This window comes from Peromyscus californicus, unplaced genomic scaffold (assembly GCF_007827085.1).
Source record: "Peromyscus californicus insignis strain IS unplaced genomic scaffold, ASM782708v3 Scaffold_6__1_contigs__length_162567912, whole genome shotgun sequence".
NCBI classification, from domain to species: Eukaryota; Metazoa; Chordata; class Mammalia; order Rodentia; family Cricetidae; genus Peromyscus; species Peromyscus californicus.
The window spans coordinates 149,292,586-149,312,961 of NW_026294584.1; the positions used below are offsets into that span (position 1 = coordinate 149,292,586).

Sequence of the window (20,376 nt, forward strand, 5' to 3'; positions counted from 1 at the left end):
GGAGAGGAAATCTGGTGGGGATATGGTCAATGCAGTGTGCAGGCCTGTGGGAAATGTCCTTAGGCAGCACAGTACCACAGCCAAATAGTACATATAATGAAAATAAAGAGAAATGAGCAATAAGCAAAGAGGATGCCATTGGATGTTTGGACTGCATCCTACTACAAATGACTTGGTATCTGAAGATGGCCTCAGGATGTAACTAAAGAAGGGAATTCCAGTCAATGATTCACAGACAACTGTTGAGTCCTCACTTCACTAAAGTAAGTTTCAGATAGATTCTAAAGTTGAACACTAAAGAAATAAAGCGACAGGACTGTCTATCCCTTCCTTGTTCCCTTCCCCACAGCATCTGACTACGGTTATTTATTCCCTGACTCTCTTCTAGACTGCTGGGTCAAAACATCAGTGGCTTGAGGTGGGGAGGTGGCTCAGTGGATGAAGTGTAGACCTGTGATTGTATCCCCAGAACCCATACAAATATCCAGGCACAGTGCTGCAGTTCTGTAATCCAAGCACTGGGGGATGGGGGACCAGACAGGAGGATCCCGGGGGCTGGCCAGCCGGTCTAGCAGAAGTGGTAAGCTTCAGGTACAGTGAGAGATCCTGTCTCAAAAAACAAAGTGGAGAGAAATAGAGAAAGACACCCAACCTTTGAGCTCTATGTGCATAAGCAAGTGCACCCCACCCCAGATCAGAGTCTGCTACCTGGTCTCTCTATAGCACCTGAACTACAGGGCAGATGCAGAGAGGGCAGGTCATAATATTTGTGGAATGAATGACTGAAACGAGCACAGTGCAAGGGGCCACCTTCCTTTTGAACTGCACACGTAATCTCATGCCTGATACATCTGCAGGGAATTGCCTATGTGAAACTCAACACTATGCATAAGGCATACTCACCAATAAACATAAAATCAAAACTGTGGGACTGGCAAGATGGCTCAGAGGGTGAAGGCACTTTCTACCAAGCCGAAGAGCCTGAGTTTGATCCCTGAAACCCATATGGTGAAAGAGAGAACTGTCGCCTGTCAGTTGTCCTCTGTCCTCCACACATACACTATGACACATGGACACTACCACCCCAACACACACACACACACACACACACACACACTGAAAAAACATCAGAAAAAAAGTGCCTAGGAATAGTCTTTACCCATATTTCTGCATAAACAGTTTCTGCCTTCTTTACCCACAAATACCGCTTTGGTCTAACCATTAGAAGCTAAAGGGATGGGATAAGATTTTCTGCTCACACGTCCCCTGATCAGTGTGCAGATGTTTGCTTTTACGGTGACACTCTCTTCATCATACCCATTGGTTCCACCCCGAATGCTGACTGAGTCATCCTTTCTCCCAGTAGGACAAGGGTACATACTGGATGGGAGAGCAAGCATCCTGCTGAACCCATTTTCTTCTCCTCTGAGAATGGATTTAACTTCATTGCTGCACAAAGTCCTGCAGGGCTCAAAACAGGATGTGCTGCACACCCACAGGCCTCTAGGAGGGCTTCATGCGTGACAAATGAAACATTATGCTTTCAAAACAGCCAAAAGGGGCTTAACAAGAGTGCCACAGACTTGCTGTCCCCTTTTCAGGGTCCTATTGAAGGAGGAGGCGGTGAGGATATGATGTGTAACATACCGAGGGTTGGATCATATTCCCAGATGAATCGTTTGGTCAGAAATCTCACTACAATAGCTGTGGAAGAAAGAGAAGAACATGTCAAATGCCAGCTCTTGCTAGAGTTCTTGTCCTTCTACAGAAGGAGGAGAGATTCATACAACACCATACCCATTCGATATTTCCTTGGCTACAGGCCCAGTTCACCTATGATTATTTCAATGCACTTCAGATTCATGTGGTGGCCTCAAACTTGGGTGGTGTTTTACTATGCTTGTCGTTCACAAATCTACAACTTAGATTTATTCTTCTCGTCACAGGCTTAAACTCAACCAGCACAGTGTAAAAATGCACACACAAAAAATGTCAATAAAGCCTTTAATTCAGATGCAAATTGCCACATTACAAGTCTCTAGAATTTGAATATTAATAGAGGTTAACAAAGGTGAGTTAAAATAAAAGAGATCACCATTACTAGGATGAAAGGATATAAGCTGACAATTATTGTTGGTTGTTATTTTACTCTTTTGGCTCTTTAGAGGACCCACCATCCAGCTTCCAAATAAACCACACATGGAGGATTATTACTTAAACATGCCTGGCCTTAGCTTGGCTTGTTTATTGCTAGTTTTTCTTAACTTAAATTATCCCATCTACCTTTTACCTCTGGGCATTTTCCTTTTCTTACTTCTGTACATCTTACTTTCACTCTTATTCCATGGCTTGCTGTGTAGCTGGGTGGCTGGCTCCCGAAATCCTCCTTCTTCTCTCCTTCCTTGATCTTTTCTTCCCAGATTTCTCATATTTATTCTCTCTGCCTGTCAACCCCACCTATCCTTTCTCCTGCCTTGCTATTGGCTGTTCAGCTCCTTATTAGACCAATCAGGTGTTTTAGACAGGCACAGTAACACAGCTTCACAGAGTTAAACAAATGCAACATAAAAGAATGCAACACATCTTCACATCATTAAACAAATGTTCCACAGCATAAACAAAATGTAACACACCTTAAAATAATACTCTACAATAGATAATGTAATAGAAATGTAGCTATCCAAAATTGAGAATTAGGAATTCATGACAGCTCATCAGAAAGCACCTGTGGGAACTGGACAGACGGTTTGGTTACTAAGAGTGCTGCAATAGTATGAGGGCGCAGGTTCAGATCCCAGCACCCACGTAAAGAAGCTGGGCATGACCATGCAATACAGGCATGCTGGGAGGAGACGGGGACCAAGGACAGGAAAATCAAATGGGTTTGCTGGCTGCCTTGTTCCAGGTTTGATCAGTATAGAGCCTGTCTCCAAGAAATGCCTTCAATTTCTCCATTGCTCTGTACTTATTTGCATCATAGGCAATCTAGATGATCTTTGGCTTGGAAAAAGAGAACTGGTGGGTGGTTATGACAGCACATACCTGTAATCCTAGAATGGGGAGGGTGAGGCAGGAAGATAATGTATTTGAGGATGCCTTGGGCTATATAGCAACTTCCAGGCTATCTTGAGCTAAATAAATGGTCCCTGTCTTAAAACAAAACAAAAAAAATATGCTTAAACATGTGGACATGGTTGTCCTGACAGTTGATGAGACTCATGTCAGAGCATTGCACTCATTTGCAGCTCATGAGAGCGCTTGTCAAACTTGAGAACGCTTTTGACGGAGGCTGTCACAGACACTAAAAATAGACAAAGAATATTGGATCCCTTCCCTGGGGGAAAAAAAAAAGCACATTCATACTATTTGGCAAATAACTGCAGCAGCACAGAGCTCTCTGAAGGTCCTTGATGGTCCATCTGAGACTCCACTGAACTTAACTCAAAAATCAGGGCTCCTAGTTTAAAATATCAATTATGTCTTTCCTTTTACAGAAATGCCTTGAATGAGCTGCTCGCAGATAGTCCTTGAAGGGACAAAGCTCACTGGTGAAGGCTCTAGCCACTGTGTCTGTGGTCACTTTTAGGATCAGCAGAGAAGCGTGCCTCTTTCTCCCCTCCTGTCTCCTGTGAGCTGTCACAGTGGACCTCGACACGTGGACGCTGTCAGACAGACCACAGTCGTATGAGACTTCGCTGCTGGTGACTAGAGGGAAAACAGCGATATTCTTTCTTGATTGCAGAGTGTGAGACTTAATTTGAGCCAATATATGTTCAGAGCCTGAAGTAGCGTGGCCACTGCCCTGTCATCCTTCCCACAGGGCATGCATTTGTGGTTCCAGCTGCGCCCTCAGTCTGCCACTGCGAATGCTCTTGAGAATAAGGCTTTTATTTTTAAGTTGTTTTTTTGCATGTATGAAATAATAAGTACAGACAGATACTTTTCTCTTTTAAAAATAAACAATGTTAGCCAGGTATGGTGGTGCATACCTTTTATCTCAGCACTTGGGAGACAGAGGCAGGTGGATCTCTGTGAATTCTAGGCCAGTCAGGGCCACATAGTGAGAGCCTGTTCCAAAAACAAAACAATGTTAGTAGACAGAGCTGGCAAAGGTATTTTAAGGGCCCCATCTTTAGTTAAAATGCATATTTTAACTCTAAAGGTCAATCTATAAAAAGTGTTTGTATCTGTAAGGAATGACTTATTCAACTGAGCTACTTAAAAAATATAACTGGTGTTTCTCAATTCCAAATCATTTAAAATTCAATCATTTTTCAAAATATTTCTGAACTACATTAGACACTCCACTGCCTTTCAAAATCAAATATACTGAGTATAATTGCATCATTTGATGATGTCTGGGTCTGGCAATATGGTTTGAACAGTAAGGAAGATGTGCAAAAGACACCCAGAGTGCTGGTGCTTTTGAATATTTGAAGGTTTTGAATATGTACATGAATTTTACAAAACGTAACTTTGTCCTTCAGCTGTGGTCACTGGGACCATTCTTAATGACATACTGCAATTCCATGCTGTCACTTTTATTACCAAAGACTAGTCAACCTATTAAGAAACTTGTATATAGTACAGGAGGAATTTGGATGTGTTAACTCCAGAGAAATTTCTTATAATCATAGAAACATAACTGGGCTGGCAGATGGCTCGGTGGATAAAATAGCGTGTGGCCCAAGCCTCGTAGCCTGAGTCTGATCCCTGGATCCTACAGTGGAAGGAAAGAAACAGCTTTGGAAAGTTGTCCTCTGACCTCCACAAATACACCATGGCATATGCATTCACATCACACATACTTACATACCACACAACAGCAACAATAATAAAGTACAGCATTCATCTACCTCCAGAGCATTATGTTTGTTGTTGGTAAACTGTTCCTGCTGCCTCCTGGGATACTGGCTGAATTCTTACTGCCAACCCTACAGAATAACCTACTTCCGGTAGTGTAACCAATCTAAACAATGTCAATATTGTATTCACACAGATGCACACTGTGATTATTTCTAACGACAGGAGCATGCATTTAAAAAACTAATCTACTTCAAATACCAGTATAGCCCACAGAAAGAGTGACAGGCGTCCTTCAGAGATGCGCTCTCAAGTGCTTTTCTTTCTTTTCTTATAGATTATTTTCAGGAAAGACAAAATGATACATTTTAGATTTATATTTCTATAATAGTTTAATTTGATTAACATAAAGAATAAAAATAATAATTTTACACTGTGCTGTATTGTCTGTTAAATGTTTTATTATTTTTTAAGCTATGTCCAAGATGCTTCAGTCACACCACATTTCAAGGGTTACCAGTATTATATAGTCCCACGATTTTTTTTACATATTTCATTATGGCATATGATTTCTATATATGATCTTGGCCTCACCCTTGCAGATTTCATTTCCTGCTTCACCAGTTAATACTGCTATTGCCTCTTTGTTGCTGGGTTGCCTCTATTCACCTGAGCAACCTCCTTGTGCTAAAATTCAATACAGCCCATCTCATGTAACATCTTTGTCTTAGATTCTCCGTGATCTCATGACATTGATCCAGTCTTTATATAGTGCCTACTCTGTGCAGGCATCTGCTCTGTGTGGACATGTCCAGGTCAGAATTCAGACCACCATGCCTGACCTTAGGACCTTCTCTTCTGGGAAGAAACTAGTTAAAAATTCAAATGACAGCTGTGTGGTGATATTTTGTTTAAAAACAAAGCAAAACAACAACAAAAAAAAACTCTTGCCTGGAGATCGGAGTGCAAAACTAGCCATTAGTTAACCATAGAAGCCAGGCAGTGATGGCACACACTTTTAATCCCAGCACTTAGGATCTTATGCCTTTGATCCCAGTACTTGGGAAGTACACACTTTTAATCCCAGCACTGGGGAAATGGAGACAGGAAGTGATATGACTAGGTGGAGAGAGGAATATAAGGTAGGAGGAGACAGGAGTTCACCCCTTTCAGGCTGAGGAGGTGGCGAGGTAAGAGGTGCCTGTGGCTTGCTCCTTTGTCTCTCTGCTCTTTCAGCATTTACCCTGACATCTGGATCCGGGTTTATATTATTAAGACCAATTAGGATTCACACTATACAGATGATGTGCACAGTATGCTGGAGAGGATGAGTGCTCTGGCATAAAAGACCCGGAGTAAGTTAGGGAGGATCTGGCATTGATGCTTGAGGGAGTGAGGGATGCTATTTAAGGGTGATCCTCTTTTTAAAAAGATTTTTCTTTACTTTTACATGTTTGTGTGTGTCTGCATGTCTGTTTATCACATGCATGAAGGTACCCAAAAAGACCAGAAGAGGGCATCAGATTCCCGGAAGAGGAGTTACAGGCAGTTGTGAGCCACCTGATGCAGGTGTTGGGAACCAAACACAAGGGCAACAAGTGCCCTTACCCACTGAGCCCCTGTCATCCTTGTCTAGAGGGATATCTGCAATGTATAAGAGAAGATGTCTGAAGGGATAATACTCCAGACAGAAAGATGAGCAAGTGCAAAGGCCCTGAGACAGGAAAGTGTGGGCGGCCTGACCCATAGCATGGACTAGGCAGGGTGGCTGGTGCCAAAGGAGCAGTAGTGGGCACAGCTGGAGGCCAGGCAGTGTCGTACCACTGCCCCATAATGCACTGCTGCTCACGACAGAGCCATAGCTGCCATTAACTACCACAACCACCTACTAAGATTAAGAGGAACAGAACAACTGAGATCCTATACAGCTGTTATTACAATTACTATTATTGTTGCTGTTATCTTGCTTGTCCATTTCTTTCGAACTACATATTCCATGAGAGTGTGGGATTTGTTTTGTTTATCAGTTTTCCGTTGTCTAGAGTAGTTCCTGGTAGACTAGAAGATACTTACTAGGTAGATGAAGAACAAGGATCAGTGATGGTAATAATGACGACTCATTTTTAACATGGAAATAACAGCCAAGCATTGAAAGACAGCCGAAAAACCAGCCTGAGAGAACTCCGGGTAGTACCATGCCATCTTTGTATAAATCTTCCTTTAAGAAGTGACCTGGATATATGATGGTGGGGGCTCTAGCAGCTTGGGGGAGGCATATAAGGTCTTTTTCATGATCACAACAAAACTTGTTATTCTATAGTTTATCAATATGTACTGTCTGGGGCTAGAGAGGCAGCCAGCAGGTGATAGTGATCGCTGTTCAAGGCTGGCGACCTGTGCTCAAGCCCTGGAACCCACTCATGAAAGTGGAAGAAGAGAACCAAGTCCACGAAGTCGTCCTCTGACCTCCACGTGTGCTGACAGGTGCCCTGACACACGTGTGTGTACACACTAACAATAAATAACATTGAAAATATCTTTTCAATGTTGTGGAAGAGTTGGGGGTGTGACTCTGAGGTAGAATGCTTTCCCGGAATGTGCAAAGCCCCCGGGACATAGTTCCAGCACTGCCTCCTCTCAAGAAAGCCACTATAAAGATCAGTTTAATTTTCTTGACTTCTCTGTTCTCACTATGTCGGGCAGAGTTTGAGTTTGTTTGCTTTTCTGAAGCACAATATGACACTGTGACCTTTGCTTCCCACAGAAGTCTGATGGGAGACTTTCCTGTTCCAGTTTTGTGTTCTATGTGATACATCTTTTTAGATGGAAATAGGCTGATCCAGCCACATGCAAGCTAACACTCATACTTAAAAGAGTTCGATTCAACAGCAACACAGACAGAACCTCCAGATGGTACTGTTCAGGCTCCTGCTAAACAGTAAGTTCATGAAGTGACCCTGATCGGCAGCGTCTGCACTGTGTGTTGTTAAGATGCACAAATGCAGTCAGTCTCCTACAAAAATGTGATTGCTCGTCTCTGCAGGGCCTCAGGTACACAGCTACGCAACAAACTGACTCTAATCTCAGCAGCAGGGGAGAATAAGCATTTATTATAGAGTGGCCGAGAAAAATAACACAGACTGGTGGGGCTGAAAGTGTTCAAAATACCCAGGCCAAAGTTTTGAAGGTTTTCACACTTATTTATTTAGGGGTGTGCGCATGTGTGTATGTATCTATGTATACAATGCCACACAGCACATGGGAAGTTCGGAGTACAGCTTGTGGTAGCCAGTTCTCACCTTACATTCATGTAGGTTCTGGGGATTGAACTCAGGTCCTCAGGTTTGGCAGAAAGCACTTTATCCACCAAGCCTTCTTGTCAGTCCCCAGGTCAAAGCTTTTATAACTGTTACTGCATTCTGCTTCCCCTGGTCACCGTGTACCCCATCAGTGGAAACCCTTAATTTAATTTAGGCTCTCACGTAGTGTTTATACTTTCTAACTCGCATAATGGTGAAAGGTTTGGTTATAAATAAATGAATTCTCGTATTCATTCTATAACCTGCAAGACCTTCGTGAAAACACTCAACATTGTGGCTTTTACACATTTTACTAACTACTGTCATAAAAACCTTCAAATGTTCTTCAAAAAAACACAATTGTTTTTGTTACACAAAATATAAGGGAAACTTGTTTCCCAGCGCCTTTTGTGGTCCATTTGTCTTGGGTAAGAACAATTTTTATTTATTTTTATCAATTTTTCCCAATTTAACTTACAATCAAGCTTGTTACTGTTCAACAAAAGTCTTAAGTTTAAACTACACGAGGACATTATAACAAGTTTACACAGTATCCCAAGTGTGGAGTTTCTTGAAATGAGACTCTGCCCACAGAGGCCCTCTCTTCCCAACTCTCCTCCTCAGCACCTACTGCAGGATTATTTGACTTCAATGCAGCAAACACCTGAGGCCACGGTACCTATCACCAAGCCCACATGGGTTGCAAGATCAATTGGAAATTGTTTTCACATTGAATTTATGGTTTGTAGTTTCAATGTCATAATAAAGCAAGCACTAAAAATAATGCGAGAAAGCTGAGTTTCCATATCACCCTGAATTGTTTGCTCATTTCACAAAGCACAACCTTGATTGAAACAGTGTCATAAAAATTCTAATGGGGAAAGTTTAAGAACGCAGCAGTATTAACATTGCCCCCTCTAATGTACTGAGCATGCCCTGTGAGCTCAGACACCATGCTAGGCCTCTGCAAGCGCGTCTCTCCTCCCCACTTACTCATGGCAGGAGAATATGGGTATATGTGGCTATGTAGCATGAAGAATTAAAAAGTTCAGATCATTTACATATTTCTTTTTACAGTTTTTAATTACATTTTATTTATTTCTATTTGTGTGTGTCCTCTGGCTTCCCTAAATACACACGCACACGCATGCACGCATGCACGCACGCACGCACGCACTTGGGGAAGCCAGAGAACTTTTGAGAGTCAGGTCTCTCCTTCCATCATATGGGGCCTGGGCATTGAACTCAAATTTTCAGTCTTGGCAGCATGCTCCTTTACCCACATCAGCCATTTCACTGGCCCCACATTTCTTTCTCATATAAGGCAGGACCTTCGGCTTCATTGGTCCTCGGTTTTCCAGTCCCTGGGGTTCAGATAAAGAAGGGGCTACCAAAGATTGCTGCTGTCGCTGTGTTCTCTGGATGAAAAGTTTCCGGAGGATGCCATACGTAAGTTATACGTACAAGTGCTCTTACATGCTACCTGCATACATTGTTCCATCTTGGGCGGGGGGAGCCAAAACATTGTTTGGTTTTGCTCAACATGGCTTTTGTTACAAAAGAATCAAACCCATGATGAAAATAAAGCCTGAAGTATCTCTGAGAAAAGTCACTTTTCTAGACATAAGGTTGAGTATGTGTTGTTGCGTATTTTCAGTGTGGAGCAAAGACGTGACGTGATTTTCCCTTCTGTACCCCTACCACACACTACAGGTGGTGTGACAGTCCTTCCACACTGCTTTGCCTCATCAGCTTCATTCAGTTGACTCAGTTTGTTTTCTTTGGGCTTGAATATTTTAAGTATAGTGTAAGAGAACTGTGGTGGTGGAGGGGTGGGTGTCTGGGGGTGGGGGGGTGGAGGTGGGGAGTGGGAGGCTGGCGTCCAAAGTCCGCTCACGCCAACTTTATTTTAGCTTGGCTTCCTTAAAATTCCAGCAAGCTAATAACTGATTAGCATAGTGAGTGGCTATAATGAAGACAGGACCATCACCAACGAAGGGAAGACTAAGGACAAACAGGACCCAGGCGACTCGTAGACAATGTTATCACACACACACAGCAGACGGCATGTCTATCTACAGGAGGGCCTGAAGCAGTCATCTCCAGCTGAAAATTCTCCCTGGCCTTGCCAGGACATCACTTCCTCTACTCTGCCATGACGTTGTCATTCATTTCTTCCCTGTTACAGAATATACCCAACGACTTTGTAAATATTTAGTATTCCTATGTCCTATCGAGCGTGAATGATCTCGTAAAGTCAGAGATGAAACCTTGTGCACATTCATCTCCACCCGTTGTCATAAATGCCTAACATACATAACATTACCTATTTAAGAAATGGATGAGGATACAATGCATATCTTAATAAATCATTGGTTTGGATAAGTTGGTCTGTATTTTGGTGTGTTTATACTGTTGGAGAAACATACTCATTAAAGAGGACTTTCCATTTATCAGCCTCTTCTCAGATCTGATCCCTGGTTCCTATGCCCATCTCATTCACCTCCTTTGCAAATCTAGTTGATCTGAATTGCCGGACCCACTGTGCCTCTTCCTGTAGGTCAGAGAGGATCCACCCTCATTGCCACCCACAGCTGTTAGCCTTACACTAGCCAAGTGTTTTCAGAAAAAAACCGAAATGGGTGTTCATCACAAAAGAACTCCCACTGAGGACCCAGGAGATGATTGATTGTGGATTATCATGACTCAATTATAAGAAGCTAAATTTCCATTCATTAATCAGATTAGCTGGTGGGTTGAAGTGTACACACTCCTTGAACATAGCATTAGAGAGGTTCTAGGAATGTTTTAAATTAAACACCAATGGCACTTTCTGAACATTCAAGGGGAGCCAAGCACATAATGGATATTGATCATAAGTGTATTTATTTATTATACAAACTCTTGAAAGCAGGAATTAATGGCCCTATTTTATACAGAAAGAACATGAACAGAAATCAGATTAACTTTCTCTGTTAAATGGAGGAGCCAAGACAGACTCCAGTAACTTTAAATCTCAAAGCACATACTTTTAGCAATATGCAATAGTTCCTACTATATTTTAATATTTCCACACATGACTTAATTCTACATGGTTGATATTTTTTTTTCCTCTATGAGTGGACTCCCTGTCGAGAAGCAGGCTCGGAGAATTGCATTTTTGGTTCATGACTGGATTTCTTCTTGACTGGAGAAAATCACCATGACCCAAAACCATGGCAACACAGTGAGAGATTATAAATTTTGAGAAGCAAAAGGGAAACTTTAAGATAAGTGAAATTTTTGTTTCTCTCTTCAAATGGCCTTTTATTTATACAACAGACCAGGAAGACAGGAAGTACGTAATGGTGCAGATATCAGGCAGTGTGTGGTAAGCTGCTGTCTCCTGGCCAGTTTCTTTCAGAAAGAAAAAATGTCAGGAACCATCTTAGGCAACCATCTCAGCAAAGGAAATAACACATGGTTTTTATTCTTAAAGGCATGCCTGGGGAAAATCTAAGATAGAGGTGATGGTGGGGGGGGGGCAGTTGATCTAGAATATGATCAAACTAAACCCCAACCCGAGTCCTGCTGTCACAGTGTTCTTATTGAAAAGACAGAAACAAGGGCAGATGGTGGAGAGCTTGACTCACTGTGGTGGCCCAGAGGAATGACATTTGTGTTTCCCAGAGCATAAAACATGAGAGATGAACATGGAGTCACAATTTTTTATTTTATTTATTTATTTATTTATTTGGGGGGGGGCTTTTCGAGACAGGGTTTCTCTGTGTAGTTTTGCACTTTTCCTGGATCTCACTCTGTAGATCAGGCTGGCCTCGAACTCACAAAGATCCTCCTGCCTCTGTCTCCCAAATGCTGGGATTAAAGGTGTGCACCACCACCGCCCGGCTGGAGTCACACTTTTAGAAGGGCTAACCGATGCTTCTGCTCTGGCTTAGAGTTAGAGGCGGGTGACTGGTAATTCTCTACCTACAGCTTTTGGTAGTGTCACATGTTCAAGTTCAGCATCACGGAGACTTAATTAATTTCCTTATTATACTCCTCAAATAACAATAATAAAACACCTCCAAAGTTATTCCTCTCCTCTCCTCTCCTACCCTCTCCTCACCCTTCCTTTCCCCTTCCCTTCCCCCCACCTCTTCTTTTTCTTCGGAGGCAGAGTCATGCAGGAAACTCATGTACAGCAATCCTCCTGCCCTAGCCTCCTGTGTTCTGGGATCACAGACATGTACTGCCTCAGCCTTTCATTCTACGGAACACATCCACTCACCTCTTTCCTCCACTCTCCACATCTAATTAGTGCACATCTCATGGCCAGCTCAAATGCAGCCATCCTCTTACTCAGGACCCCTGCACACCCATAAACTTCAGATCAATATCTGAACTGCACCCCTTCTCCCCTTTCACCTGCACCTTTGACAATCCAGGTCAAACCAAGGCTCCAATTTAAAGGTTCCTGCCTCCTCCTGCTCTGGGCCTGCCAGGTCTTCTCTTCAGACCCAGGTCTTTTTTCTACCCCACCTTCTACATGCACATTCTTCCTTTGGATGGGACTTTCTATGGCTGCTCTTTCCTCCTACAAGACACAGCAGCCACTGTGACTCATCGGGAGGATGGAATTATTGGATGTCCCAGCACAGAACCTGGTGTGGTCTGCATGGAGAGAGCTAGGGCAGCTCTTTGAAGTGTTGGGTTATCAGGCATTGGCAACGGTTGAGACCAATGCTATGCCAGTTTGAAATCTCATAGACTTTTGTCAAAGGAAAACAAAAAATAATTTCTGAACTGATGAACTGTTCTGGAAGGAAATATTTGCTGGGCTGGAGGCAGAACGGTTAACAATTGCATCATTTGAAGTGTCAGGACCTAAGGAGAAAGGCTCATCGAAAAGATACAGGCATGAAAATCGAATTTCAGATATGTGTACTGATGACTAATTTCAGTCCTTTAAAAGTTTTTTAGGTGAGTAGTGCAGTGGTGGTGCACGCCTTTAATCCCAACATGTGGGAGGCAGAGCCAGGCGGATCTCTGTGAGTTTGAGGCCAGCCTGGTCTACAGAGTGAGATCCAGGACAGGCACCAAAACTACACAGAGAAACCCGTCTCAAAAAAAACAAAATAATAAAAAAAAAAAGTTCTTTAGGTTTGGGAAGACAGCTTCGTAAAGTGCTTGCTATATGAGGATGAAGACCTGAGTTTGGATCCCCAGTACTTATATAAAAAGCTGGCCTGGGGGCATGTGGTGTCTATACCTCTATCACTAGGAAGGCAGAGGTAGGTGGATCTCTGGAGCTTGCTGGCAACCAGCCCAGCTTAATCAGTGAGCTCCAGGCTCAGTGATAGACTCTCTCTCTCTCTCTCTCTCTCTCTCTCTCTCTCTCTCTCTCTCTCTCTGTGTGTGTGTGTGTGTGTGTGTGTGTGTGTGTGTGTGTGTGTGTGTATGCGTTGGGGGGAATCTGGAGAGATGGCTCAGTGGTTAAGAGCACTAGCTGCTCTTCCAGAGGAACCAAGCTTCATAACCAGCACCCAGATGGCAGCTTACAACCATCTGTAACTACAGTTCCAGGGGATCTGATGACCAGACACGCATGCAGGTAAAATACCCATACATATAAAAATTAGCAATTGAGGAAGACATCTGAGGAATGCCATACATTGACTTCTATATAGATTCAACACACATGAGCACACAGATGTGTATTCATACTCTCCACATATGTATGTGAACACACACATGCACACACCTCTTCATTAAACTTTTCTTCCCATATGCAATTTTCACATTTAATCAATACACACTCATTGAACATCATGCAAAGTACCAAAAGAAAGCAAGACAGAAAATTCCACAGGCAAGATGACATCATATTAGAGCTAAATTGTGAGCTGAGGCTTGGATGAGTTGAAGCTTGTTGACTTCTAGAGAGAAAGTCAAGTAGACACTTGTCATGTCTAGTGATGGAGACGAAGTAGAGCCAAGCTCAGCTAGGAATCACATGTTCAGGGATAAGTAAAGTGCTGTGTGGGCATGTGTGTTGGGCGTGGGCTGTGAAGTTCTCTGAGCCCAGAATATGAAGAGACTCATAAGTCACATCGAGGAGCTTCGGTTTACCCTGGAGTTCATGGGCATATACACAAGCCCCTGGGGATGAAGATGACTGGACTTGATCTAGTCCAGAAATGTTCACTGATTAGGAGTTGAGAGTATGGGAGAGGAATGAGTACAAAGGTTTCATAAAGAATGACATTCTGGAAGATCAATGAGTCTTTTAAATAGAGACATCAAAACTTGAAGATGGTGAGCTCGTGACGTTAATGAAAATATTAAATAGTTACCATCTACACATCATTTCACACACACACTCATGCATCATCTCTTATTCTTCAGTTCACCCACCCATCTGTCACATAGTCAATGTTCATATTTGACTTGGCTGTCGGTCCTATCATAGTTACTGTCAGACTTGTCCCATAGCTGCCAGCCAGCCCTGCAGCTGGAGGGAGTGATCCTTGTGGTGCCACTCTGCTGAGCTGTGGTGGGTGGTTTAAGAGAGCAGAGACTGTCCATAATGCTGTCTTTTCCTAACTATGGTAGCCCTCTGCTTCCTGTGTTCTCTACCTAATCTCAAATCTAACTGCACTGAGAGAGTGAGTGAATCCAGATCAGGGTAGATAGTTAAATAATCCCGTCTATGGCTGTACTCTCCAACGTGGCCCCATCCCCCCCTTATCATTTTGGCCCCTCGCTGTCTTTCCTGTGAAGCTCAAAACAAATTGACACAAAAATCCTCAAGCCTCATAAAGAATCAAAATGCAGCAACTAAATGGCTGTATAAAATGAATGCAGTATAAAGATGCATGCTTTATAAGCTAGGAGTGAAAATGTGAGGTAAATTAGATCCAGATGGGGCTGAAGAATAGCTCTGAAATGACTGTTTGTTTAAGCCTGAAAATGTGGACTTGTCCTACATTCTAAGAAGAATATCACCCCGAAGGAAAAGAGTTATCAGGGAAATGTGAGTTTTCTGTGAAAGGCTTTTCTTAATACAATTTCCAAGAGCTGTCAGAAAACATTTTGTTTAGGAAGCCCTAGCTATGGAGTCTCACTTCAGTACATTCAAATCATGAATAATGACTCACACTGCTGTAGAAGTGTTGAGGTGAGGATTAATTTGATAATGGTAACTGTGCCTTAGGATGACAAATGAGAGTAGGAAAGACTGGAAGCATGACTCAAAATTCCCAACATATTTGATAAGAAATTTGGGGATGTTTATGAAGATTATAAAATGAAAGCAATTAGTTTTTCAAGAGCAAAATTAATACGTAGTTTTGCCTGGCGCTATATTACTGCTCAAATGAAATGGAAAGAACAAATAAGTGGAGATCAGTTTGGAATATTGTGGTCATTAAGTTTTGCCTTTGAATCTAAAGGTTAATTATATCAAATTTCAATCAAAATCTACACATTCTTGGTCCAAACTTTCCAACTAGCTTCATACAAATCAAAAATTATTATTTGCTTTGATTATAAGAATGACTATTAAGTAATAAATAATGACAACTTTCCAATATGGGGCTTGTATTTACAATTTTTCTAGTTTGTTGTATGTTTATTAGAAAACAAACAAAAACAAAAACAAAAAAACAACATTTTATTCCAAGGCAACGGGTTTCACCAAAATCATCCACAAGGAATTAAGTATTTGTTTATGTTATCAAAGGATTTGAATAAAAACTGAGTTTTTAATTTTTACTTTTTTGCTAGAAGAGGAAATACATGTGATATTGATGTCTATTTCTTTTTCTCCTTGTGTCTATAGCTACAGAGGAGTAGAAATTGACAGCTGGAAATATTCAGATTTTAGTACAGGCATGAAAGAGATTCCGAATGACTAAGTGTCCCAAGGAAGCAGAGGAGACACTGGCACAATGCTCATGGGGACACCAGTTACAGAAAGACCCATGGACCTCATGGGGCTCTGTCCAAAGAAGTCCTTTGGCCCACTCTGGTCTTGCTTCTTGTCTATGTGACACAGTGGTTTTAACTGGCTATGGCTAGTGATTAGGTATAACTGTAGGCGGCAGGGAGTCTCCTGTGAGCCTCACACGATCCTGAAACTGTCTTCACAGCTCCATAAAAACTGGATCTAAAGGTCCATTGTGAAGGGAGCTAGGGCTCACAAATCTAAGAGTGTAGGTGAGAGAAACTGTGGACCACAGGGCTAGAGAACCAACCATGAGGAGCTTGTAAGACAAACCACAATATGCTCAAAGTACATCATCATGTGCTTGCATGAAGATGTTGTGAGAGTCCGTTCCATGTACACCGAGTAAATGCCAATTAAAATTATAAAAGTAAAGAAAAGCATCATAAAAGAGAGGACATGGTCGAGTTTTGATTTAATCCACGTGGTTGCTGTTTCAGCACCAAAGTGAACTGAGTGGGGTGAGTGAGACTGAAATGCTCCCAGCACTACATAAGGACAACGAAGCTAAGATAGAGTGGTACCTGCTTCCCTCCACCATCAGTAACTGCAGAATCAGGCTTAGAAATAGTCACGTGTGTCTTTATCAGTCTAACTCCTTCACTCTGCAGCAACACTAGGATTCATCCATGTCACTGTGTGGCTCCACAGCTCCCATTTTCCCATTGCTGAATAATCCAGTCTATGAACACATAGGCCTTTAAACCAGCCCTTATTTGAAGAATATTGTAATTGGTCCCATTTTGGGACGGATATGGTTCAGTAAAGGGAATTCACATACAAGAATTATGTAGAGACGTCATCAGAATGTTTGGGTAAATATTCAAGAGCACAGTTGCTGGATTATGGTAAGACTATACATTTAGTCTTATAAGAATTTCCCAAGTGTCCTCTAATGTGTCTACACCATTTTACATTTTCAAGAACGTGATTGACAGCACCCTCGGGTCTACAGCCTTTTCAGCAATAGGATATTACATTATCTAAGTAGGGCAAAATGGCTAAAACCTGTAATCCTAGCACTTGGGAATCTGAGGCAGGAGGATTTCTGCTAGTTCAAGACCAGTCCAAGCTACATTATTCATGACTCACACAAGGGTACAGCTTCTGTTACCGGTGATGAACCTCCCTCGATGCCTCGTCCACTCAAATTCATACTCATTCACTCCTGCAGATCCATGTATAGTCTATGCAGTTCTTTCTTCTATACATTCTCGTGGTGATATTTTGTTGTACTTTAATAAAACTTGCCTGAAGACCAGAGGACAGAGCCAGCCACAGAGTTAAACATAGAGGTCAGGCAGTGGTGGCTCACACCTTTAATCCTTGCACTCAGGAGGCAGAGATCAGTCTGGATCTCTGTGAGTTCAAGGTCAAACTGGGCTACATGAGACTGATCCAGTCTAGGAGAGAAACAGAGCCAGGCAGTGGTGGCACACACCTTTAATCTCAGTATTTGGGAAGCATACACGCCATTAATCCCAGCATTGGGAAAGTTGAGATAGGAAGTGAAAGGACTGGGCAGAGAAAGGCACATAAGGTGTGAGGAGACAGGAACTCGAGCCTCTTTTCGGCTGAAGACTCAGAGGCACTCAGTCAGAGGATTCACAAGAGTTGGTGAGGTGAAAAGAGGTTGTGGCTTGTTCCTTTGTCTCTCTGGTCTTTCTGCATTTGCCTCAATATCTGGCTCCGGGTTTTTATTGTAAGACCTTTTAGGATTTGTGCAACACATTCTTCCTTCCCCCTTTTCATAGAGTCTTTGGTTCAGTTAAGCATCTTGCACCATTCTAATTTTGAGTCTCCGGGCTGGAGAGATGGCTCAGTGGTTAAGAGTACTGGCTGCTTTTCCAGAAGACCCAGGTTCAATTCCCAGCACCCACATGGCAGCTCAAAACTGTCTGTAACTCCAGTTCTAGGAGACCTGACACCTTCACACCAATGCACATAAGATAAAGTTATATTTTAAAAAATTTTTGAGTCTCTCTTAGTCTACTACATTTTTAAAAAAGGAGTGCTTTTCTTAGAGCTTGTAATATACAGCACACCTAGGTCAGCTTCTGAGCGAAAAGCTCTTCCTGAAGTGTAGACTGTCATCTACCCTTCCCCTGTGTCATTACTGTCACTCATTTTAATTATACACATTGTTACTATAATTGTTTGAACAAGGGTTATCATTAAATCATTTAAAGAATAAAAACACAAAAGATTTCATCTGCATCTTCTCCCAAGTTTCAACCTAAACACACTTCTTTTTTTAATTTATTTTATTTTATTGTGTACATATGAATGTGTGTGTGTGCGTGCGCGTGTGCGTGTGCGTGTGTGTGTGTGTGTGTCCATTTGTGGGTGTGTGTGTCGGTGTGGGTGTTTGTATGTGTGTGCATGTGTGTGTGATAGGTGTGTGTGGATACTCACAAAGGCTGGAAGAAGCTATCAGATCCCCAGTAGCTGGAGTTATAGGAGGTTGTGGCCCAGTGGGAACCAAACTCTAAATTTCAGTATCTTGATTGATGAGTGATGTGGGAGGGCCCAGCCCACTGTGGGTAGCGCTACCCCGGATAGGTGGTCCCGGGTTGTATAAGGAAGCAGGTTCAGTAAAAGTAAGGGAGTAAGCAGCATTTCTCCATGAACTCTCCTAAGTCCCAACCTCCAGGTTCCTGCCCAGAGCTTTTTCCCTGACTTCCCTCTATAATGGGCCATAACCCATAAGACAATACACCCTCTCCTTTCCAAGTGTTATCACAGACACAGGAGCCAACTCCGACAACCGTTATTTTTGTTAGGTTTATTACTATCTGTTCACATTAAGCTTAACATTACAGATAGTGTCTGAACACATGGTTGGTTAATATATCTGTATCTCTCTCTATCCATCTATCTATCTATCTATCTATCTATCTATCTATCTATCTATCTATAAAACCAATGACCATGCTTTATAATGGACATGTATTATATTTTACAATTCATGAACCATGTGCTGCCTTTTAGCCATTACAACCAGAACTGTTGCTTTGTTCAAATCTGAAGCTTCGCTTCAGAGTCACGTTGCTAGTCTTATTTTCTTTTCAACACAAATAACACCAAAGATCCTCTTTCTAGAAATTCAGAGGGCAGGTTTATTCCAGGGTAAGTCACCAGGATGGAACAGCTAGAGCAGCATTAGCAAAGGGCGTGCTCTGTGTGGTCCTCTGGAGTATTTGGAAGATTTCACTTCACGCCCCATCTGTTTGCCTCCATCCACTTCTCTATAACTGAATGGTAACATGAATCACGCCGCTGTTGTGTTCATTCACGGGATTCTAACATAGATATGTTCCTGATGAGACTCATGTGGTGTGATGCAAATATCAATTTAGTTATTCGGTGATGGTTTGTCAATTAGTCTCTGAGTTACTTTGCATCTGTTTTCCTTAGCATTTCCCTGAATAATAAGACTATTTGGGATCTCAAGGGAGAGAGAAATAAGAGGGAAAATAAATATGTAACATTGATCTCTCTCATTGGATTTTTAAGGTAGTTAAGCCACCTTAACAATCCATTGGAATATATGTATGTATGTATGTATATATGTATGTATATTTACCCAGCTTTTCTTTGGACTGTCTGAACACTCTTTTCATAGTATGAGGTAGGAAAGCAAATTGCACTGAAGGAGAATGTTTGCATACAGGGAAGTACCATGGAACTCTTTTTTTTTTTAATGTAAGCAATAGCTCAGGCTGTGCTGGGGGGGGGGGGGGGTGTCTCTGGGGTGTATACATGTGCTGGGCACTGGCAGCTAGCATACATCCTCTTGCCTTGTATGCATACCAAGGTTTTGTTTAAACATAGTAAAGACTATCTCCATGAGAGTAAATGGGTCCTTTCTGCAAAATAATCAAAACAAAGATCAAAAACCTATAGAATATATATATTAAGTGCTATGTGTATGTGCATGTGCTCCTGTGAGTTTTAGAGTTCAAGGTAATTGCTCATATATTTAACCCATTCTATCCATTCATCCAACACACAACACATTCTTACTCGTAACAATTGAGTGTATGGCACTGGGATGGTTGCTGAGGAACTCTGCTGGCCCTGAGTCTATTTTGCTTATTCATTCATTCATTCATTCATTCATTCATTCAACATTTATCAAGCAACTATTATACACCAGGCTCTGTTGGGTCCTAGGGGTGTAAACAGACGAAAGCTTCATCCCAGGAGTTTCATGATCCTTAGATTTCAGGAAAACACTATTAAATCAGAACATAAGTTTCAAAATGCTGTGCTTTATGGTGACAT

The 20,376-nt window shown here is 42.1% G+C and overlaps 1 protein-coding gene across 2 annotated transcripts in view; it reads right to left on the reverse strand.

The window, feature by feature from the left end:
- The window catches only part of Rerg (RAS like estrogen regulated growth inhibitor), a 106,182-nt gene that overhangs the window by 11,448 nt on the left and 74,358 nt on the right, over positions 1–20,376 (reverse strand). The window contains exon 3 of one of the 2 annotated variants that reach the window (XM_052720692.1): positions 1,648–1,704. The exons of the other annotated variant lie outside the window; for it this stretch is intronic. Within the exon in view, the coding sequence (XP_052576652.1) occupies positions 1,648–1,704 (57 nt within the window). The remainder of the gene's footprint in view (positions 1–1,647; positions 1,705–20,376) is intronic. 2 annotated transcript variants of the gene reach the window in all.